We start from the raw sequence: 23,821 nt of genomic DNA, 5'->3' as shown, positions 1-23,821 counted from the left end.
GGGGCTAGCCCCTCCCCATGAGTGAACGTCTTCCGCAGGCTTCCGTGAGACAGAGGAGTGAAGCATGTCCTCTTACAGCAGACCACTGTGGTCATCTACCGTGGCACCCAGCCCCCATACAGCTGTGGGGGTGAGTGGAGAGTGCTAGAGGTGCCTCTGTCACTGCTGTATTTCCATGGCTACACCCCAAGCTCACAGGTTTCCCGAGGTCGACTTGCCAACAGCCGAGGTGAGCGCTGACCTCAGCAAGTCAACTCTTCCTTCGGCTGAGTTCGGGACAAGGCAGAGGAAGACGGCAATGAATCCTGAGATGGGATGTAAGCATGCCCAAGGAGCATGGGAGTGAAAACAGGACGAGGTAAACGCAGTGAGGAGAGAAAGGGGGGGTGTATGCTGGAGGATTCTGGTCTACCTCTCTGTGAAGCAAACCGAAAGGTGCTGCTGCCTCTTTAATAGTGTGCGGGTTGACAAATCAAAGGACTCACAAGGGCAGGTCCAGCGGCAACCACAGGTCTCTTCCACCTTAACAGGGGAGTAGCCGTTGGGGCACGCAGGCCTCGGCCCCCGGTCACAGTTCACCCGGTGACTCTGCAGCAAAGTCTGGCCATCTGGCAGGCAGGTCACTGTGTGGCACTGATCTGGTAAGGTCCAGATGTCCCCAGGCTGCTCAGAAGAAAGGAACAGATTCAGGTAAGCAATTGGCTGAGGGACCCCAACTCTAAACCCATAGGTCAGGTCACTGCCCAGCTCTGAGCACACACCGACCAGGAATTGGATACAGGCTTAAATGGCAAGACAGCCGCACAGGAGACAGGACGCAGAACAAATAGACACGTGGCCTCCAAAAGCAGGATATATGATAAGGAGAAGTGGACGGAGAACAAAGGAGGAAAAGGGTGACCCATGGGAACAGGGATCCCTAGCACCCGTGTGTGGCTGCTCTTTCACAGTCAACAGAAGGAACTCACCCTCTTCTCGTTCCCGTCTTCATCCATGCAAACGGCAATGAACCCTGAAAGAGACACAAATAAGACTTTAGCTCCCAGCCATCACCCAGGGTTTCTAACCCACCGACGTCTGCGCGGACTACCTGGCAGAGTCCTAGAAGTCAAAATAATTCTGGGGGAGGGGGGGGCATGAAAACAAGCCCTAAGGGCATTCAGCAGTGAGGACACAGATGCACAAAGAGATGGTCACCCCAGTGGGCCTTTCAACTGGCTTTGGGTTTATTTATAACACTGGCAATATGGTAACAACCATAATTTACAAAGCACCTACCACTGTTATCTCCTTTTCTTCTTTCATGGGTACCTCGGTGCCTCCTGGGCCAGGAGGCAGTACCCAACAAACCTCAAAGAGATCTACTTGAAGATTCCTACCAGAAGAGCTACCTTCTACCAGGAAAGGGTAGATGAAAACCAACAATGTTATTGATTTTGACTGAAGCTAATTACATTTGAAAATATGTAATTCCGGCCCCCCCAAAAAATTATAGTTAAAAAATAACCTAAACTTCACTCACAAACTATGGGATGTTGATACTTGACTCTATGTGCCATTGTGTTTCTAAAGCCATGGGTGGGTGCAGGGCCATGGGCAGACCACAATCTGTAGGGCCCTGGAGTTCCCTGTTGCTTCTCTGTAAGCTTCCTCTGCACCGTTACGCAGAGGCTTCCCCTCCGAAAGCTGGACAGGAGGGTGGAAGAATCATACACAGAGAATGTGCCTAACATGAGCAGACACTTGAAGTTCTTGGAAGGCCAACCCCTGTGTATGGGTAGCCTAAGGTCTGTAGAATGTGGGAGTAGATGGCAGTCTGTAAGACTCACCAGAGCACAGCTTGTGGTAGAAGGAATTGCTCAGGGTAACCATGGTGGGAAGGTCTTCAATCCGCTGGAGCTTCACCATGTTGGAACTGGCCCCTGGGCCGGCCAAGGTCCTCAGCTGGGATGCATCATACCGATCCCCAATTCCAATAGGGAATACTGTCACTCCTAGAATCAGCAAAGAAATAAGAAAAAGTACGCATCAACATGCATTGGTTGGGTGCACGCTTACTGGACTGTCATGAAGCTACACCCAGTGTCTGTACAGAAGCTCACGTATTACACACACGTCGTGTTCTGTTTGCACAATTTTGTGAGGAAGAAAAGCAGCCATTTCATGGATGTTAACAAACACCTACTGTGTGTCAGGGACACAGTAGTGATCCAAGGAGATAAAGTCATCATTGAGCCACCACTGGGAAGAAACAGGTGAGACACGCACAAAAATGACGACATGCAGTATCCCAGATGTCAATAAGTGCAGGGGATAGAACAAAATGGTACAAGGAGAATTAGGAGTGCCCACGAGTGGGTGCTGTTACCTTACGTAAGGTGGCTGGGGAAGGGCTCCGTGCTACGGAGACATAGGAACAGAGGTTAGCAGTCAATATGGAAGCTAACCGAGAGGTTATAGGATGTATAGGGTAGGGAGGTCAAAGGTCCAGAGAAATACGCTGGCATGCTCCGGGGTAACTGGGGCCCAGGGAACAAGAAAGGATGCCGGCTGACAGCACGCAAAACTGTAACTCTCAGGAAGGGTCTAGTGTGTCCTCTGAATGAGAGACAAAGTCAGTCAGGAGCTCCGAGCAAAGGCGTGGCATGAGCTGCGATTTTTAAAGAACCACTACCACCTCTATGCTGCGAAGCACTGCACGAGTGGAAGCCGGGGAGAGGGAACAGCAACAGGGGTTCCCGTGAGAACTCGGTGACAGCAGCCCAGCGAGGAATGACGGGGATGTTGAGCAGGGAGGTAGTGGTAGTGTGGTGAGAAGTCTTTGGAACAGGGAGCTATCCTTTATTGACCAATTGTACCTGGGCTCTGAGGGAGGCCGTGCAGTAATAGGCTTTGCTGCTCCCACCAAACAGCCTTTCGCTGATGGATCCAGGTAAGAGAAGGTGGGGGGAGAAAGTGGTAGGGGGATCAACTGAAAAGGTTTCAGCTGTTCAAGTCAGGTTTATCCCTTGATCTTCTACAGCCATCTCTGCAATGCACTGTTCAGTAACCACTTCCCTTCCATCCCTGAACTATGGATAGAGGGTGCTCACCGGAGGCTTCTTTCCTATGTAGTTCCCACAAACCTGTCTTGGACTCCCGCTGGCATCCATAGACTGGATCTGATCTGGTTTCCAGCATTTTCTGTATTTTTGGTTTTTTATTGTTTGTTCATATTAGGGTTTATCTCCAAGGGCTTATGTCATCGGGGGTCACCCTCATGAAGTTGTGGTGTATGTTTTTCAGTCTATGAAACCCAGGACTAATGAACCTGTAGGAACAGCCAACGGAATAAGGGTTTTGGTTGGGGGGTTGAGTGCTTCAGGGGGAGGAGGCAGTAAGAGAGAGAGATGTCAAGGAGTCCAGGATGGAAAAGAGTGTTTGGAAACTGATTGTGGTCCCACTGTGCCACACTGCTTGACGCGGTTGAACGCACTCCTGGGCACTCCCAATTCTCCTTACGCCATGTTGTTCCATCCATTGCCTTTATCGACATATAGGATACGACACGTCGTCATTTTTGCGCATTTATTATCTATCTCTTCCCAGTGTCAGCTCCACGATGACTTTATCTACTTGAGTCACTACTGAGTCCCTGACACATAGTAGGTGTTTGTTAACATTTACGGAATGACTGTTTATCTTACTCACAGAGTTGTGCATAGATGTATGATAGGATGTGATAGGTGTATTAACTCCAAATTAATTATATATAATTACATATATATATTTAAGAGCAGTGCCAGGAGTGGAGCATGTCTTTTGGACCCCAAGATCTCTGTGCATTGAATCTCTTTAATCCAGGTGATAGCTGTGACACCAGAGGAGTGACGGAGGTGTGGCAGCAGCAGAACCAAGCCAGATCATAGAACAGAGCAGTGGAGCTGCCAGTCCACAGAGCCAGTCAAGCTGAATGCCCACGAGCAGCAAGCTGGCTTGCAGAGTGGGGTGCCTCCAGGCACTTAGTTGGGGGAGCTGGGTTGGCTGAACCATAGAGCTAAAGCTAGATATCTTTAGGCTAAGGCTTATGGTGGAGTGGCATGCCCCTTGGGCATTTATTTACAGTCCTAAAGGAGCTTTATACCACTGCATGCGCAGGGCAGAGGCTAACAGCCATGAGGCCGAGAGGTCAAAGATCAGAGAGCTCTGCCTGTGGACCTGAACACTTGTATCTTGAGTGTTTGTAGCCTGTTAACTTCCTTTATAAGCCCCACAATGGTGAGGATTGCCTGTGAGTTTTGTGTTCACTGCACTGAATTGTGAGGCCCAACTGAAAAGTAGAGAAAGCGATGAGAAGGGAGAGCTGGTGTCTGAATTGATAGGAAGGTCCGAGGGTGAGGCCTTTCTGACCTCAGCCTCGCAGACATCAACTTTGGGTGCTGCTGATGTGGAGTTTGATTCTCCTTCCCCCTTGTGAAGCTGGGGGAGGGCAGATGGGGCGCGCGCGCGCACACACACACACACACACACACACACATGCTCTTCTTTGTTTACACAAGGGGAAAGGGAAGACAAGCAGACGGATGGGTTTTGCATGCCTAAGATGAGAAAGGGTGAGGGGCTTGGTGGGGAAAAGTCAGGAATTCCATTTGAGTCAAACTGGCCAGGAGAGCATCTCAATGGAAGGTAGGAATTTTGAAGGCATTGCTGGATCAATGTATTTAGACATGTGGCACTGAATGAGGTCACCAAGGGGGACAGAAGAGAAGATGTCCCAGGAGGGGCTCAAGGTGTGCGCACCCCCATTTGCCTTGGGAACCTGGGGCGCGGGTGGGTAGAGGACTTGCTCACGCGCTCATGCTTCCTCTCCACCAGGGGGCGCAAACCGTGGCTCTGGACTCAGTACATACCTGTGGTTCTGAAGTACAATCGGGAGTGAAAATAAAACGATCATCGTTTCATTTATAAAATATTTAAAGGATATTAGTCAAGCAACGGTGATTGCATTTGTTTGTAAAAACATTTATGGCTCTCAAATAATTCTTAAATTGCTGTGAGGCGCAGAACTGGCTCTTCTGTGTCAAAAGTTTGCCGACCCTGCTCTGGAGCATAATTGCTTCCTGTCCTGAGGAAAGTCTCTTCTAGATTCTTGATGCTGAAGGAGAAACGCCTCCTTTCTGACATTCCCCAATTCCATGCTTGAGAAAGTTCTAGCTATTTACAATTCGTTTAAGGTTTCAGTTGAAGTTCTGTAACATTGGCAGCTTTTGTTAATGCAACTTGGTCATCCTAATGCACCCGCTCTCCATGGGCCCTTGCTCATGAAATAACAGACTTCATAACAGGCCGCATCCATCCGTTCAGCAATGGCTACATGAGTGCCTTTCCGTGCAATTTTGGGCATCGTGCACAAATACAAGGAAATAAAGGTTTCCCTGCCTTCAAGGAACCCCCTGTTTGTGCAAGAGGCAGACATTTAGCAAATAAAGGCAATCCAGCATGATGTGTGCATGCTGAGCAGTCCAGACGGGGCACAGAGAAGGCAGGGAAGAGCTCTCCTGTGTCAAGGTCAGGACGTTCAAAGAGCAGTCTTCCAAGCAGTGAGGAGGGAGCCAACAACACTGGCCGACCCTCGCCCTCCCTTGGCACTTCACCACCAGTCCTGGTGATAGTGGCCGCTCACCTTCGTGTGGGCACAAGGCTGGGGCATGCCTGCATCCTCCCTAAAGCAGTGTCCTGCTCTGTGTCCACCCAGATCCCTGATCTCAACCAGCCCATCAGACTGCTATTGGGAAAGAGCCGTGCGTGAATGCATAAAGTCCCTGGCTGTTCTCACGACCTCCGATTAAGTCAACCTGGCCACAGACATGACACTTTGGTGAGAGATCAAAGTTTCAAGAATGCCACATTAAAAATGAAAAGCTTATGGATCTGACCTACCCCTGGGCACAAAGGGCAAATATGGAGGACGGCAAGGTTGCTATCGAGGGCGGTATTTCCCAAAGTGGGCAAGACCACCCTGCAGGGGGGCTGCAAATGCAGACCCCTCCACCCTGTCCTGGATTGTGGGCTACACAACAAAACGGTTGAATAGCTGAGGGGCAATGTTCTTACTGAGAAGGGGGCAGTGGACCAAGTAAGTTTGGGAACGTGTCATCTAGAGCACGCGGACAGGTCAAAGGCAAACAGGCTCTAAGCGCTGTCTGCTGTTCCAAACAGCACGGTGCTGGTGGACTCAACAGTGGTCAGTTTGCACCCCAGCCACACGTGCCTGACTGCTGTGTGCATTTAAAGTCGCCCAGGTCGGCTGAGACTAACCCCACCCCGGCCAGCCCCCGAGCCCCCCCAACCCCCGGCAGGCTTCCAGGTGGCGCACTGATACTCACGGCTGGCCCTGGCAGCGGTAGCAGCTGCATCCACTGAGTCCACAGACACGTCCGTCACCAGGATGACCACTGCCTTAGAGGCTGCAGGCCTGGCACCATGCACTTCTGAAGTTACGTACCGCACAGCAAAGCCCAAAGCATCCCCTGGGAAGGAAGATTGGACCACGTCAGGTCAGCATGCAGAGGGGCAAGCGAGGTTTTTCATCAGCCAGTCAGCATCCTGTTTTGCAGTGTATACTTAAATCAGTAAAACCAGATGATCCAGAAACTCAAAGAAGGCTTCAGGCTTAGATGTGCAGGACACCGAGAGAGGAAGCTAGCCAAGGTCCAAAGAGCAAAGGGGCAGCTGACGACTGGTAATCGCTTAGGCAAAGCACTAGGGCCCTGCATCCCAGTCTGGGGCCCCACATTACCAACTTGGCTGGGGCCGCCTTCCTGCTGCATGGGGTCCACCAAGCTGATTAACTGGGCAGGCTCCAGGGCCACAGTCCACTGCACGTCGATGGTGGTGACGCTCCCGTACTGCAGCACTGACACCTGGGTGCGATGCGGTCCTGAACGGAAAGGAAGCCGGACGCACACTGTAAGTAAGGTGGAGCCGGCCCCCGAGCCTCCCCCCCCCCACCGGAGGAGCCTCCTCCCAGCCTGTCTCCTCAGGGCCCTCACTCGCCTATGTTGGTCTTGGCGATGAAGGCCTTGGCGAAGCTTTTCATTTCCTCAAAGGAAGTAGGCGAAACGCCCGAGGAGCCATCCAGGAGAAGAACCACGTCCAGGGGCTGGCTGCAGTCTACAAAGGGGACCGGGGAGGCTGGCACACAAATGCCCATAGAGAGAGGGGGTCTGGGTGCCGCAGGGTACTGTCAACCATGTAGCACCATGTGGAAAGGGGTCTCCACTATCCCCAAGGGATGGCGATATGGGATAAGGAGAAGGGGAAGAGGGAGAGGGAGTTCCTTGGGCCCTGGGGTACCCAGGTTTGGGAACACCAGGAAGATCCCAACTCCTCCCAAAGCTACTTTAAAATTCACTCAAGTCATTAGCTCCCTCATAGCAGGAGCTTGCCCCTCGTCTAGAACTGAGTGAACTATGGGTGATGGCAAGGAGCCATGGTGGTGTAATGGTTATGCGTTGGGCTGAGATCCATGTGGTCTGCAGTTCAAAACCACCAACAGTTCAAAATAAAGACTGGGTGGCTTTCCACTCCTGTAAACAGATACAGTCTTGGAAACCCATGAGGTGGCTATGAGTCAGCACTGACTCAATGGCAGTGAGTTTGGGTTTGGGATGGGAGATGGGTAAACAGGACACTGGCCAAAGAAAATGAAGCAGCACATCCCTGGGGCACAGGCTCTCTGTTCTTAGTTCTTCCGTGGAGGTGAGGGTTCAATGACCAGTGGCCGGCCACTGCCGAGTCCTGCCCAGTCCATCTCCTGGCAGCCCCACGTGGATCGGAGCAGAACAGTGTTCTGTGGGGTTCCCACTGGCTGAGTTTTCCAGAAGTAGAACACCAGACCTTTCAAGGCACCTCTGAGTGGACTCAAACTGCCTATTTTTGGTGAGTAGTGGAGTGCACTTACCACCCGGGCAGCCTAAGGTGTTCCAATGTTGGGAGACAAAGCCAGGATCAACTCAAACCAAGCTTAATGCCATCGGGTCAATTTCTGTTCATACCTGCATTCATAGCGGGAGGGCCCCTGTGGGCTACCGAGACTAAATCTTTACAGGCAGAAAGCCCCGTCTTTCTCCTGTGGAGTGACTGGTGGATTTGAACTGTCGACCTTGTGGTTAGCAGCCCATGGCATAACCCACAATACAACCAGGATTCCTCCATGGAAATAGCTGGTCTAAACACTACTCTGAACCTTGTTAAGATAAGAGACTGTTCTTACTGCTCTCTTCAGCAGAAATGTCACAGACGTCTAAATAAATCTGTGACTCTCGTTACAAAGAACACAATTTTAAAAGAGGTGCTGATGACAAGTGTGAGCACCAAGCCAGTTATTCTGGCATGGGCCAAACACACCAAATAAAGATGTGGAAGAACTAGGGACTGAGGGCCCCAAACCACACAGCTAGTAGGTAGCAGAGGTTACGATTCAAGCTCAAGCAGTCTGGCTCCAGAGTCCGAGGCCTGACTCTGCTGCCTGTCATCTGACTTCCCCAACATATGGTGCTCTAGGGACATGCTGCCTACTCATAATAACCTCACCCGCCCAGGTCCAAAGTGAGCTGACAGTCACCAGAATGAATCCGGTTTAGAGGCAGGAGTGGGACCGGCTGAGAACGAGGCTTTGTGATCAAGCTTATATTCCAAATACTTGATACTGCTTAAATTGTAACAGGGAACATGAATGCCTTCACGTTTAAAAGCACACACAATAAGAAAAGACCCTGCCCATCCAACAAACACTCGCTGCCTAGGAGGTGAGGAGACACACACACAAACACGGAAGGTAGGATTTGGACTAAGGTACAGAGCAGGAAAACAGGATTTGAGCCCATGAATCCCGATGACTGGTGCAGGCCATGCCCTGACCCTCCCACCTGCACATGAAGGCCCCCGTGTTACCTAGGGCTGGGGCGAGGGTGGGGATCCTCAGCCCCTCCTCAGAGCAGCATCTCTGCAGCACCAGGTCTGGGGCCTCTCGGGGAAGAGTCTCAAAGTCCTGGATGAGAATGGGTGCGTTGGGCCAGCCCATCTTCTCCAGCTCCTGCGAATTGGCATGAGGCCCCACTCCAATGGGCACCAGCTGGATGTCTCCAGGCAGCCGCTTGATCTCGTCAGAGGCGGGGTTGGCTGTGACCATGTAGACCAGGTTGGGGGCCTGCTCACGGTCCCCCTGGCTGGGGGAGAAGCTGTGCTCAGAGAGGTACTGTAGGGCCAGCCCAGTGTTAGTCCTGTTGCCACCCTGGTAGCGTAGCTCCCGCACACGCTGCAGGATGTTGGCCTTGGACTGTGCCTCGCTGAAGGCATGCTCCACCGTGACCACGTACGAGTACTGCAGCACCGTGACATGGATGCTGTCCTGGCCCACGTCCATCCGCCGGATCACCTCCTCCATGAACTCCCTGCTGCGGTTGAAGTTGGCCTCACCAACCTTGTCTGAGCCTTCTAGGACAAATGCCACATCCAGGGCCATGGACTTCCTCGCGGGCCCCAGGGATGGGTCCTTCGAAAGGCTAGGACCCACAGTGACTTGGGCCATTTTGGGGGGCTGAGTTGAGGCTGGGGCTTCGGGTGCCAGGTCACAGAAGTAGTTGATAATCTCGTCCCTCCTCTGCTCCAGCTCATCCACGCTGCTGAGCATGAAGGCCTTGTTCTCAGGGGCCTGCTTCTCGATGAGGCGGAGCTGCTTGAGGCTGGCGTGGGGCCCGATGCCCACTGGGATCACGATGGCCTTCTTCTTCTTCAGGCCCTGAGCATAGCGGGCCAAGTTCCGGGCCATCCGGGGGGGCTCCTCGCTGGCTGTCAGGAGCAGGACCACTCGGGAGGCTTCCGGGCGGTCGACCTTGCTGAAGACCTGGAACAGCGTGTACTTCAGGACCTCGCTGGTGGAAGCCACCTGGCTGCCTGCGTACTTCACCTGGCCCGCAATGCGCCGCAGCTCCGAGGGCCGCTTCCGGTCCTTGAGTTCGATGTAAGAGTGTGAGCCGTCATGGTACTCTACCAGGGCCACCCGGATGCGCTTTTGGGAGATGTGCAGTCGCTCCATGGTGCCCACCACGAAGGCCTTCAGCACCTCAAACTCGGCCTCCGACAGCTTGGAGGAGCCGTCGAGCAGGAAGACCAGGTCGAGCAGCTTGCTGCAGTAGAGGTCGTGCAGGGGGACCTCGGGGATCTCCTCCTCCACGTACGGCGTGGTGGCACTGACCGGAACTGCTGTGGGGGCCAGTGCAGGGCCTCCTGGCTCCACCGGGCAGGCTTCACAGGTCAGATTGGCTCCATCGCATTCACTGTGGCACAGGGAAGATAGGAAACCATTCAGGAAGAACCCGTGGGCATGGCCCACAACGGTGCTGGTTAATTTTGTATCAGTGTGGTGAGGCTATGGCTCGCAGGGGCGAGCCAAACACTAGTGTGGTTGCTGCCCCGGAACGCAATCTCATGTCAATGACACCGGAACGTCCTTTCACAGTTACCTAATGCAGTGCAATCAATCCATGTACAGAAAAGTCTCCCTGGGCATGCTGTGCCTGCAGACTGTAAACAGGCCTCGTGGCAGAACTTTACTCTTCCCCTCGCCACCTGACCTACAGCTCGTGGGCCCACGCCCGCCAGACATCCCCAGCCAGTTGCCTGGTCCGCAGATGTTGGACTTGCCAGCCCCCACGAACACGGAGCCAAATGTCTCCAGACAGCCCTGCGCCCTCTGAGCCCGATTCTAAAAGTCTAAGCTGCAACCCATTCTTGGTGGTAGAAATGACGTTTCTGCTTCTAGATCATGCACTGAAACCGAAACCCATTGAAGTAAATCAATGTGTGTGTGCGTGTGCATGTGTGTGTGCGCGCGCACAGATATATGAGGAGGCTTTAAAAGGCTCGTGGAAAAATTAAGTTAAAAGAAAATGAAACATTTCCGGGAACCATTTGAAGCCTGGTGGGTGGGTGTGAGCTCAGGGGTTCTTTTGCTCTGGAGACCTAACAGAGACGAGAACCACTGCCTACAGCACTGCCCGCCTGGCCCACCTGAGTGTGGGTTCCCACTAAACACTCCCCATCCGCGGGAGACGTCTTTGTTTTTGTAGAAGGTTCTGCTCTGCTGGCGAAAGCCTGCTCCCCTTAGCAGCTGCAGGCATGGCCCACACTATCCCTTTCAAACACACAGACCTTCCAAGTCGTCCTTGCCTCTGACACCTCTTGTAGCCTCATCCCCCATTCTTCCCAACACTCCAGCCATGCCAAGCTCCTCCACTGGCCCGTGCCTCCGTGCCTCCATGCCCCTGTACAGGTCATTCCCGCTCCCGGGGGCCCACTCCACAGTCTCCCTGAGTTCTGCAAATCCCACCTCCAAGACCAGAGACATCAGTTGTGAAGCGTGTCTCCAAAGAGCGCCACCGCCCGCCTCTGAGTCAGAAGGGCCCTTGATTCCAGACACCCAAACGTTAACCCATTCTAGGCCATGCACTGAAACCTATAGTGACTCAAAATGTCTTTTCAGCCTAAGGCTCTAGCAACATAGACATTTAATTATAGCCCACTTGTGGCTGCAAGTGGCTCCAAGGTTGACGCTGCTGACTCTGGGAACAGTGCCACTTCTACTGAACGTCAATGCTCTGTAAGACTTATTAGAGCAGTTTTCCTTGTATGAATTTCGGACCGTGACGTGGGTTCAGAGGGACGAGTTGTTGCCCAGGGACCATGGCGTTTATTTGCCAGAGGTGGTGGAATAACGTGGGGAAGGCTATCAACAATGACTGCAGAACACCACGAGATAACCAATGGTACGGAGCTGAAGTGGTTGCATTGGAGAATGTTTCATTGTGTGTATCTTTGCCACAATTAAAGAATAATAATTACCCAGATATCAATGAGCACAAGAAGAAAAACAATGCTCTAAAATTAGCTGTGATGATGATTGTACAGCTCTTCTTGATATGACTGAACTATTGAATTGTGAGACATGTGGATGAAATTAAGTGCCAATAAAACTGCTCTTAAAATGTTGAACCATGTGTAATAAGTGGGCCTCAAAGAACAGAGGACAAACAGGAGTAAAAACGTTTTGGAAAGCAGAGAGAGATTCAAAAGTCCCAGCTTTATCTAAGCAGGCTAGAGTTCTTGAGGGTAATCTACACGAGTCTCCATGGTATTAGACTTTCCTTCATTCATTCTCCCAAAGGACATGTCTGGAACACCTACATGATGCAAGACACTAGCCAGACCCCGGGCCTGGTCCAAAGGAGGTGTCACTAATCTGTAGCAGAGCAGATGTTCCCCCCACCCCACCCCCACACACGCAAAGTCCTCCATTACTAAGCCAACTTTCTTGACCCTTTGAGTCACATCGCCTTTACTCATGTCCAACTAAGACAGGGTATGCCACACCACCAAAAGCCAACCCTCAAACTGGTTGCTCTCCAGCCAATCCCAGGTCACTGTGTTGTTGAGCGGAAATGCTCCACCGGGTTTTCAGGGCTGTGACTGTCAGAAGCAGTCTTCCGAGGTGCCTCTGGGTAGACATGAACCTCCAACCTTTCAGTTTGCCATCAAGTGTTTCACTGGTGCCTATACCTGACCACAAGTGAAATCAATTGACCCTGAGGTAGAGACCCATCCAGGCTGGGGCCTTCTCCCTCAGCCTTTGAGGTCACTGTCACTCCCCAAACAGTGCTGAAGGCTGCTGACCCTGAGTCCTGGGAAGCAATGCTCTGGGCTTCACTGTCCAGTGGTGTCTCTCTGCAGCTGGACCTGGAAGGACTGTCAACACCCTGCTTGAAGTCGCCGTGTGAGCATGCCCCCTGGGTGTGGTGAAGAATAGGGGAGGGCTGGAAGCGGTCAGGCCAGCATCGGACACACCCAAACTTTACTGCTCTACAGTCTCCATGTCACCACAACACCGGGGCACAAGCCGGGAAGGCAATTCCTACTTTCTCATGGTCCACACAGTGAACTTGCTTTCCTGCTTGGCTAATGGTGTGTGAGTGACATACTTTCTAGTTTCCTGTGTTTTCCAGAACACGCGGCCCAGGCCGTGTTAGCTCTTGTTTGTACAGATGGTGCGGCGTGATCAGACTATGGCAGCTGGGGCCACAAGCAAGTGGACCTTCTCAAGTGTAAGTTCCCATAAGGCTTGACTGGTGTCGAGCATGGGCGTTGAATAGATCAAGCTTAATAAATGTTCCCTGCTCCTCCTGAGACAAGACCTGAGGAAGCTCAGAACCCTCTGGCCCCAGGGAACCCTGCTCATTCCCCAGAGGCCGGTGTCCCTGGGCACCCCCGCTCCTGGGAGTGCTGAGATCACAGACACGGGTGTTCCCCCAAGGTGTCTGGGTTCCGCTGAGGGACCAGAGGCTCCAGCTCTCTCCTCTCCAGCCCATCCATCTCAGTAAGAACGAGCTCGCACACACGGACTCCAGGGGACTTCTCACCTCTCTGCTCATTAGCTCGCTTTACCCAAAGCGAAGTCTCTGAGTAGGCCCCCGAGAATATGGTTAGAAATATTTTACCAGATCTGGCAGTGCTTGGGGTCACTTGGGTTCAAGGTCACTTTCTTGCCCGGGGGTAAGCGCCGGCCGGCCACCTCACACACAGGGCAGTCATCGAGGTCCACGCAGGTCTGCAAAAGCTCATCCAAGATTTTCCCTGCAGGACGAACTCCAATCAGGAGAGCCAGTCCCTCCTCCGCCCACAAGGAGGGCCTTCCCTTAACCACAGGGGCCCGTCCCTGGAGTCAGCTCAGGGTTCACGCCTGCTGCCCCCAGTGGTCACCCCAACACTCAGGGACGATCGCTCTTTCTTCGTGCCCTGCTTTATTCTGCCATCAAATCAAGGAGGACGTACTCTTTCCCGACGGACCCCGAGCCTGGGACCAAGGAAATTGCATCTGCAGGGCTCTCTGGGCTCCACGGGAAGCCTCCGGCAGCTCTGATCTGCACTGTGTCAGACCACAGTCACGAGCCACGTGCGGCCTTTTATATTTCAATAAGGTGAAACGAAGCCAAAACAGCCACTGCGAGTCCTCGGTCACACCAGCAACATCTCTCAGAAAGGGCTGCGGACACACTAAGCCTGTGTCCATCAGCGGGAGCCCCAGCAGTGGTGGTTCTACATGGTTTGCGATGGTGCATTTTCCAAAGTACAACTGCAGGCCTTTCTCGTGAGGAGCCTCGGGGTGGATGCTGACTCCCACCCTTTCAGCCAGCAGCTGAGCCCCCCGGGACTCCACACCCAGAGAGTCACACAAATGCATTTCATGGGGACCCAACTTGATGAAACCCGTGGCTGGCCTGACATGAGGGCTATAAGGCCGTGGACAGGGCAGCACGGGGGTCAACTGAGAGGGCTGGGACAGGGAAGCCCTTGCCTAACACGTACCCCTCCCTCCAGCCTGAGCCTTGCCCAGGAGCCAGCACACCCCTTGCCTCGCCGCCGAGGCCTTACCTGGGGGGCAGTGTGCGTGGCAGCCCTCCACACACTGCACAGGGCACACCAGAGGCTCCGGGTGCTGGCAGGTGACAGGGCAGGCAGGGGCACAGCTGTTATAGCGCCACTCGCACTCATACCCGTTTTCCCGCACATTCCTCTCCTCGCAGCTCTGGGCTGTGGAGACAGAAGAAACGGACCGCTGCCATTCAAGCACCAGGCAGTCCTACGCAGCCCGGGAAGCCACCTCTGCCCAGAGACCTGCAGCAGACCGGGATGAGACTGCAGGCGGCAATGGCTTTGGGGAGGTGATGATCGCATTGGAGAACTGCTGGTCTGCAAGATGTTCTGGCCCTGAGAGTCGCCAATCTCTGAAGCACTGACACCAGGAGCCAGTGGTTTTCCACAGGCATATAAAGGAGATTGGCTGCTTCCCTGCATCAGGCAGGCACCGCAAAACCACATGTATTGTTCACTCGTACTGACACATGTGACGGTGACCAGTTACAATGAGATGCTCTCTTCTCTTCATCTGAGCTCCCTCTCCCAGAATTCCCCTGGAGGAGACATATTAATGTGGTGCATCCCTGACCCTTCTCTCCCATGACACTAGCTCCTTGCACATGGCAGGCTGTGAGCTCTCCTCCAGCTTGGGCCATCCACCCGCAAACCACGCATCTATCTTGGCTCCCAGGAGCGTGTCCTCCTAGGCTCCGTTCGCCTTGAAATCGAATGCATGCGGGGTGAGGGGTGGGGCGTCTGAGGGGCACAAGGACTCACGGCACAGAGTGGCCGTCCTCCAGGTCACCACCAGGCCGTGCTGGGCACAGGCATGGGCGTAGGCAGCAACGGTGTCGCAGAAACAGGCGCAGTCCCCGACGGACTCGCAGGAGCAAGTGTCATAAATGCAGGCGTCCAGGTACGGCTCAGGGTCCACCTGCAACGGGAGACTCAGGGTGGCCAAGGCCGGGCCCGGGCCCAGGAGCTCGGCTCTTAGTCTGGGCGAGAACGCTCTGGGGTCAGAGGAAGGGAAGGAGGGCCCAGGGCCAGGGGCGAAGTGCAGGTCAACGGTCCCAGCGAAGGAATGGGTAGGTTAAATTCTAAGCTGGCTTCCAGCAAGGAATGCTGGATGAAGCAGCCCTGCTGGCCTTTTGTGGATGATGAGGTCCCTGAGAATGGTTCAAAGGAATATTCAATCCCCTTTCCATTGTCCGCCTAGCAGTCATCCCTCCCCCCTTAACCACTCCGACCTCGTATGTGTTAGTGTTTTTATGCACACACACACTCACTTGCTGGCCATTCCCTTTCCTTGCCTCACACACATCATAAAAGACGATGAGACACATGCCAAAGGGCAGGCGTACTAGGTCCGGTATGCTGAAGAGTGAGAGCCACCTGGCTACTCCTGGCGTGGGGGCCTGAACCTACTTGGAGGGACAGCCCACCCCGCATCTTCATACAATTGCAGTACTCCTGCCCTGCCGCCGAACACCCCACCCCACACACAGCCTTCCCCAGGGAAGTTCTGTGGGAAATACATTCAGAACTCAGGTGGGGCCACTGTTGCAGGGGGTGCCTACAGCCCTAACTTCCCTGGCTCCTCTCACTGTCTTCCCTCCTCCAGTTTAGATGCTCAGGGCTGCCACAAGCCCACGGATTTCTAAGTACCCTTTGCTGTTCTCGGGGCGGGGCACTGGGAGCGGGGATCACTGGAGGACCATGAAGACAACTGAGATGCATGTATCCAAGCAGTCACTCCCATGGTAGCCAGGTTACACAGCAGCATGTGCATATGCAGCTGGCTGGCTACGTGTGTGCACACACAAAACACACGTACGATCCCACACCCATGCGTATTTGTCACACGAGAGTGCACCCTGCTTCCACTTTGTATTGGGCGTCCCTCACTACCATTTGATATAAACACAAGGAGCCATGCGGTGAAAACTGAGGTCAGGTCGGAGTGCGTTCCCGTGAAGAATGAGTTGGGGCTGGAGAAGGGTGTTGTGGGGGGACGTGCATAGGTCTGGAAACAGACGGGGGGTCAGGAGAAGGAAATCTCTGGCTCGAGTGTGGGGTGAGATCGTTCGATGGAGGATCAAGGCTGGAGGCCAATGTAAAGAGAGACACGTTAGCCAATGCCAGCAAAAACTGTGCACTGCACAGAGAAAAATGTTTCTTCAGGTATCACATTCCTCATAAACTGCCCTTTCTCCTTGGGTTTCTTCCAAGGCTGAAGCTAAGAAGGGGACTAAAGAGTTATCTATTGTTGGGTGTCATCAAGCCAATTTCAACTCAGAGCAGCCCTAGGGGACAGTCTAGAACTGCCCCCACCCCCAGGGCTTTCTTGGCTGCAATCTGTCTGGGAGCAGACCCCGGTCTTTCTCCTGCAGCCACTGGGTGGGTCTGGACAGCCAACCTCGTGGCTAGTAGCCAGACACTCATCCAGTGCACCACCAAGGCTTCCGAAGAAGGTGGCGGTCGTGTCGAGACGTCATGTTCTGCGTGCCCTCTGCCCTCACCAGTTTGTTGCAGCCCTGGAAAAGGTCACTGGTCAGGATCCTGCAGGAGGAATCTACCATCGCCTGCTTCATGAGGTTGTTGTGGCAAGTGGCCGGGGTGGCATCCAGCGGCACCTGAGGAGCGAGGCGGGAGCACACAGGTGGGCCAGCCAACAGCCACAAGGGTCCATGGGTCCCCTTCCCCAGCCCTGCGTGCAGCCCACAGGCCCAAGCCCCTGCCCCAGCCCCAGTGACAGTGTTGGATACAGTGTGCCAGAAGCAGGCCTCTCAGGCCTAGGGCACTCAGGCCCAGACGTACTTTCCTGGTATCGGCACACTGCGGGTTCACCTTCCAGGAATTCCCAAAGTCCACAGGGTCTTCTTCCAGTTGGAGGTTGCTGCTGGTGAAGTCATTGTTCTGGATGCCATCAAAATTCCCACACAGGCCGCACACTTGCTCCTTGATAGACAAGTAGAAAAGGCAAGCCTGTAAACCTCAGGGGCACCCTCTCCTCTCAGAAGGGGAAGGAGGACGTTCCAGGCAGCAAAGGAGAGAGAGGTCTCTGAGGAAGAGGGGCAAGAGTTGGGGGCAGGATGGAAGAAGGATGAGGAAGAGGGGCAGGGATGGAGACCCAGAGAGAACCAAGGTGATCAGCAGAACCTTGCCCGGGCCAAGGCCTTTCTGGGTCTCCTCACAGGCCCTATTAGGACAAGGAAGCAAAGGTCCTGCACAAGGGAAAACCACTCGTCCACCTTCACATCATGAGCCCGAGGCAGACAGAAGTGGGAAGGAGGCAGCCTTGGCCCTGGAACTCCCGGACTGAACCGTCTCCCTCCCCAGTAAGAGTATGAGCAGAGGGGCCTACTGGTTCACAGGGACCCCTGGAGGCTGCTGACAGCCTGCTCTACAGGCAGTAAGCCCCCTCACCTTGAGCCCGGCCAGGGCAGACGGGCTGCTCTACAGTAAACGCCACCTCTGAATTCACCTCTCACTGCGTGCCACACCTCCTGAACAAGGAGTGGCTGAGGAAACAGAAACCATGAAATAAAGACGGCAGGGAGAAACGACCCCCATGGTCTGGTCTAGCAAACAAAGGGTGCTGTATCCTCACCCCGTATTGCAAACTCACTCTGGGGACAAAGACTTGTGACTTAGTCCTCCGTTACATCAGTGACAATGTGATCTGGCTTGGAAGGCTGAGCGTGAACGACTGGGTAATGGGTAGCTGGGAAGTTGTCCCAGTTGCACAAAGGGTCAAAGGTTGGTCAGTGGAGTAGGAGCCCCTCCCCAGGGTAAGGTGAGGCCTCCTGCCTCTAAAACTGGCTCCGAACATCTTTCTCTCCCCCATTCCAAATGCCCCTGTCTCCTCGTCTTCCTGGACGCTCTGCTCACCTCTACACTTCTGTCATCTCTCAGACAGGTCTCCCCAGACCAGCCAATCCAAAATCATATCCCTGCCAAAATAGCACCTCCACCTGGTCTGTGGCAGCCAGCTCTAGACCCAACAATGTCCACACCCTAATCCCCAGAATCTATGGCTATGCTTCCCTCAAAATATATGTTGCAAACAGCAAACTTTAAACCTGGGGCGACAGTCCCCCTTGGTAAGGGTTTTGTTTGTTAAATTGTAGGGTGTGTCCTGAGCCCATCTCTTTTGAGATATAAAAGGAGTAAATTAAGATACCAACAGAGAGAGAGAGAGCCTGGCCCGGCACCTGAATCAGACGTCCAGCCTCCTAAACGGCAAGGGAATAAATTCCTGATGGTTCAAGCCGCCACTCATTTGCGGTGATTTCTATTATGTCAGTGCTAGATGACTAACACACGGCAAAGGAGACTCTGCAGATAGGAGTAAAGTAGGGGTCTGGGGATGGGGGCGGGGGATTACCTGGGATAATCTACAGGTGCCTGATACAATCAGGGGGCACTTAAACCAGGAAGACAAGAGGGTCAGAGTGAGAACAAGCAGTGTGGCCAGTAGAAGCGGAAAGGCGGAGGGTGGAAGATGCCGGGCAGCTGGTTTTGGAGGAGGAGGGCAGAACCCCATGGCAAGGAGGACCGGAGGCCCATGAAAGCCGTTGAGCAGCTTTAGCCTTCTTCCGTCCAGAACTGTGCGGTAGCACGTGGGTGCTGTGGTAAACCACTGAGCGAGTGGCCATTTGTTACAGCAGCAATAAGGCACTAGTACAAGAGCCGTACAAGGTCGTGTTTTGTCCTGCTGCGTGTCTGGTGGCCAGAGTGCAGTCTGACCCAGAGCGGGCTTGTTTTCCTCAAGCCGCCATAGCGTTGGCCCTGGCTCGTGGAACTGCGTGTGTGTCGAGGTAGAACTATGCGCACGTGGTTTTCAGCAGTGCATTTTTCCAGAAGCAGATCACCAGGCCTTTCTTGTGAGTGCTCGTGGGCGGACATACACCTCCAACCCTCCAGTCAGGAGCCAAGTGTGCTAACCATTGGCACCGCCCAGGGACTCCCTGCGACGTAACAGCAACTCAACAATGTTTGTTGAAGGAATGAGTGACTAGTTCAGCTGCTAATCCCAAGGTGGGCAGTTCGAGAAACCACCAGCTGTGCCCAAGGAGAAAGATGAGGCTTTCTACCCTGTAAAGCGTGACAGTCTCGGATGCCCAAGGGGCACTTCCACCCTGTCCTACAGGGTCGCTCTATGTCAGAACTGACTGGACGGCAGCAGGCGTTCCCGGAAAGGAATATGGGCCATCCCTTGAAGAAGTAAGAAGGGCGCTGCCCCCCACTGTGGGCACCAGTTGCAAGCAGACGGCTATTCCAGTTAAAGTCAGCAACCTGCTAGAGCCCGCACAAAACCCTTCGCTCTCAGAATCGGCTCATCCTGGACTCAGTGCTAAGGCAACACCCCAGAATACTTGCAGGGTTTGTCATAATGTCTGACATGATCAGAGAAACCTAAGGAAAACCCATTACTTTAGTCATTTATTTCCTTTTTCTTTGGATGGCAACGGCATGCCTGGCAAAAGCAGCCAATGCTCTGTTTGTGTAGGGGACAGCCCTGAAGCCTTCCCCCGTGCAGGCGGACTCTGTGTAAGGCAGTCACAGCTAACTGTGAGCCGGGGATGCTGCCTTGAGGTCAAGGTCAAGGTGACTGGATGAAATGACCCCCCTCCTCTAGAAGCAGTGTGAGAGGGGGACAATGAGCAGCAGCCACTTAGGAAGCTGAACAAGGTCCAAGTCTTAGACAAGCTGAAGAAGACGTGAGAAAGGCCACTCACCTGGTATGTCTGCTTCAGAACCACCGAGATGGCCAGGCGGTGGTCCCAGACCACAGAGAGGGCTCTGCCCAACAGCAGAATGACATACCGGCCAGATTCCACCACATCAAAGTGAGTGGAGTCCTTGAGGGGCTTCTTCACAATCACCTGGAGGAAAACAAGGTGTGAAACAGGAAGGAGGAAAAGGTAGGAGCTTGATTCCAGGCCCTCTCTCACCCCTCACCTGCCCTCTCTGTCTCCACTGCTCCACTGACTCGGGCAGGACCACGCCTAGAAATCCCTGTGTCTATCTCACCTGCCACTCTTCAGGAATTAGAGGGCCAAGGGATGATTACAGAGGCGGCAGCCGCATCATAGTTATGAGATTAAAAATACAACCATACAACCACAGCAGAGCTTCCATGACATCACAAAAGGCAGTTTTACCGGCACTCGGTCTTTAAATACATGTGGTCTCTTGAATGGGATGGAAATATGGCAGTGATTTTAAACTCCGGAAGTGAGTTGCATGTTGGGCTGCGAACCACAAGATCAAGAGTTGGAAACCACCAGCCACTCTGAGGCAGAAGGATGAGGTTTTCTACTCCTGTCAAGAGTCAGTCTCTGAAACTCGCAAGGGCCTATCTGCGCTTTCCCACAGGATTGCTGAGAATTAGAATCAATTCAGTGGCGTTGAGTTTGAGGTGTGGGGTTTTGGGAGGCAGCGGATTAAAAGAATCTACCCCTTATAAAGCCCCACCCTACAGCCTTGCCCGTGTTCCCACATCTGACTGGCAGAGTGGAGAGGCCAGGCGCACAGCTGTAGGGCAGGAGGCACAGATTTCCGCTTTGCAGGAGACTGGTAGTTACATAATCTGGTGTCAACTTGTGAAGGGGAGGAGTCGAGCTTGTCAACCTGGTCACAAATTCACGACCTCATTGGGAGGCGCCATGGAGATGAATAGCTCACTGGAGGCCAGACACACTCACTCCCTGGGAGACATTACTGACAACGAGCCTGATGGAGCTACCCTGATGCAGCCGGAGCCCTGGAGCTGGAGGAGCCACGTGGAGACCCACGCCAGCACGGAGATGCTTCTACCATCACTGGATCCACAAGACTTTCCTCCCACTGGTCTGTGAGCTTCCTGTATTCTGCATCATTGCATGTGTTGTGAGTATGAAGAGGATTTACAGATTGGTATCGGACATATGGGCTAATTTTGGACCTACAGGCTTGATCTGGACTGGGCTGGGATGTTTTCTCAATTTTCAATTACTTTTGTATTATATACTCTTTATTATACACATATGAATGTCTCTGGATTTGTTTCTCTAGTCACAAGGAGGATGTAACACAAGGAGGACCCAGGCCTGAGCCCTTGACTTGGCTAAATCATGTCCAGGGCCTTCCTCTCAGAGTGTCTGGCTGACTATCTACCCCATAGAATTGAGGCTGATCCTGAGAACCTGTCACTCCCTTCCAAAGTCCCCTCCTGGTGACAGACAGCATGCAGAGCAAATCACATGTGCAGATCTGTGGCTCATTTGTCTGCACACTACTCAACCTCCTTTGAATTGGAGTTGACACCACTGACCCACAGCCGAGCCCAACGTTGGCTGGACAGTGTTCTTCAGTCATGATGCCGCCGTCACCCATTGTCCCCGGAGCTGCACGGAGTACGTGTGCAACACAGGCTGGGCCACGCGCGCAGGCTGAGGTCGCGGAACAAGGGAGGTAACTGGCCAGGCCAGGTTGGTCCCAGAGCTTGGGTCTCCCGAGGAGTAAACCTGGCCGGGCCAGCTCAGCATGACAGACTTTCCTAAAAGCAAGGATGAGGGAGGCCCTGCCGCTTCACATGCCGATTCCTGGACTTCAGCCCACAACTGCGGAGTCAGAATCTCAAAGGGGAGCCCAGGGATCAGCATTTGAAACAAGGTCCACTCAGGATGCCTGGGTAGCTCTGAGAGGCTTGTCGTAGGCCCTTAGCACACAGAGCCTGGCTCTGCCTAACTTTTCACTGGAGACCCTCACATGGAAAGTCTGCAAAAAGATGGATGTGAAAACATAACAGCAAGCAAAATTCTCCCATGAGTCCAGCACTCCTCACCTCCACCCACACACCCCCAAAAATACAAGCGCTGACCTTACGGGGGATTTTATGTATAATAAAATAGATGTTGGAGAATAAGAAGGGAAAGCCCCTCGCTCTCATTCCCCACTCAGCCCTGCAGAGCCAATCACTGGTTCTTCAGATACTGAAGCACTGATGGTTACACATCTTTCTCCACACAGCGCCTGTATTTGTGTTATCAAGATAGGAGCATGCTTCCCATGATGGTCTGCAATTGATCCTCCTTATAGAGCACCGTGCCGGGGCCAGATGAGAGAGCTCTACCTCATTCTCTTCCCAGCTGACCACTGTTTCATTCACTCGAGCTCCAAGTAAATGCTTGATATGTGCTCTTAACCAGCTTCCAGAGAATGGGGGAGGGGCGAGGGAAACAAGGATGAGGTCACACTTACCTCCCCATCAAACAATTCAATCTCTCCTCCATCCATCAGGATGGTGACCCGCTTTTTGCATTTCACTGAGGGGTAGCTGCAGCCCTCATTCCCCACCAGGATCTGGAAGGTTCCAGGGTTGCCCCCACATTGATCCTGGGGAGAGAGAGTGAGTTAGTCTGGGTACATCAGAGAAACAAATCCACAGACACTCATGTATAAGAGAGTTTTATATAAAGTGTAAGTGCACATCAAGAAAACATCCCAACCCAGTGCTGCCCAAGCCCACAAGTCCAACATTAGCTCATATGTCCAACACCAATCCACAAAATCTTTCTCAATCTCACAAAACACATGCAAAGATGCCGACTGCAGGAGGAAAGCCGAATCAGTGAATGTGTAAGTATCTCAGTGCTGGCAGGGGTCTCCACACGGCTGCTCCAGCACCAAGGGCTGCATCGGGGTAGGTCCATGCAGCTTCTCCTCGGGGATGTCTTACAGGAAGTGAGCCTTGTCACCTGAAGCAGGGAACTGGCTAAGGCAGCTGCACCCTGGTCTGACCATCACAAAGTAAGAGACCCGAGAACTAGAAAGGCGAGGCTCACTGAGCCATTTATCCCTCCGCCTTTCAATTAACCCCACATGTGTTTATCAGCCAGGTTGGCACAATAAGCTTTACCTAACTCAGAGAGGTTCCCAGAGAGCAACATTATTATCCCTGCTACTTCTTCCCAGATCTTCCCAGAAGACTGGCACATTGTCATCTTTGAATGTGTACTACAGGATGTCACCGTGTGTGTGTGTGTGTGTGTGTGTGTGTGTGTGTGTGTGTGTGTGTGTGTGTGTGAGAGAGAGAGAGAGAGAGAGAGAGAGATGCAGGCAGAGAGATGAAGGGGGGATTGGGGTATAGGTTAGCTTCTTCAAGTGTGTTGTCCTGAACAAGGGTCTTCAGTCAGTGGGGAGAGGGAGGTCATGCTAATGAGCACAACATGAACAAGGGGGAGAAAGGGGACATGGAGGATGCTTAAATAGTACAGCAGACTAAAGGCCTTTACCAGTAGCCTGCTGGTTCTCAGTCCCACCCAGGTAATTAGACAGTTTGACCCCAAAGCATCTGATGGCTCCACATTCTGGTTGAACCCCT

The 23,821-nt window shown here is 53.2% G+C and overlaps 1 protein-coding gene across 1 annotated transcript in view; it reads right to left on the bottom strand.

The window, feature by feature from the left end:
- VWF (von Willebrand factor) overlaps positions 1-23,821 on the bottom strand; it is a 173,576-nt gene that overhangs the window by 49,225 nt on the left and 100,530 nt on the right. Inside the window, exons 20-33 of the mRNA XM_075553135.1 lie at positions 22,699-22,833; positions 20,193-20,339; positions 17,269-17,409; positions 16,971-17,084; positions 15,229-15,385; positions 14,467-14,625; positions 13,533-13,668; positions 8,935-10,319; positions 7,036-7,152; positions 6,779-6,919; positions 6,366-6,509; positions 1,830-1,994; positions 969-1,012; positions 486-663 (exon numbers count right to left, since the gene is read on the bottom strand). Coding sequence (XP_075409250.1) covers positions 486-663; positions 969-1,012; positions 1,830-1,994; positions 6,366-6,509; positions 6,779-6,919; positions 7,036-7,152; positions 8,935-10,319; positions 13,533-13,668; positions 14,467-14,625; positions 15,229-15,385; positions 16,971-17,084; positions 17,269-17,409; positions 20,193-20,339; positions 22,699-22,833 — 3,163 coding nt within the window. The remainder of the gene's footprint in view (positions 1-485; positions 664-968; positions 1,013-1,829; positions 1,995-6,365; positions 6,510-6,778; positions 6,920-7,035; positions 7,153-8,934; positions 10,320-13,532; positions 13,669-14,466; positions 14,626-15,228; positions 15,386-16,970; positions 17,085-17,268; positions 17,410-20,192; positions 20,340-22,698; positions 22,834-23,821) is intronic.

The sequence above is a fragment of the Tenrec ecaudatus genome, chromosome 6, assembly GCF_050624435.1.
Source record: "Tenrec ecaudatus isolate mTenEca1 chromosome 6, mTenEca1.hap1, whole genome shotgun sequence".
NCBI classification, from domain to species: Eukaryota; Metazoa; Chordata; class Mammalia; order Afrosoricida; family Tenrecidae; genus Tenrec; species Tenrec ecaudatus.
The sequence above is the reverse complement of the archived record's forward strand: the minus strand, read 5'-3'. Positions and strand labels throughout refer to the sequence as shown.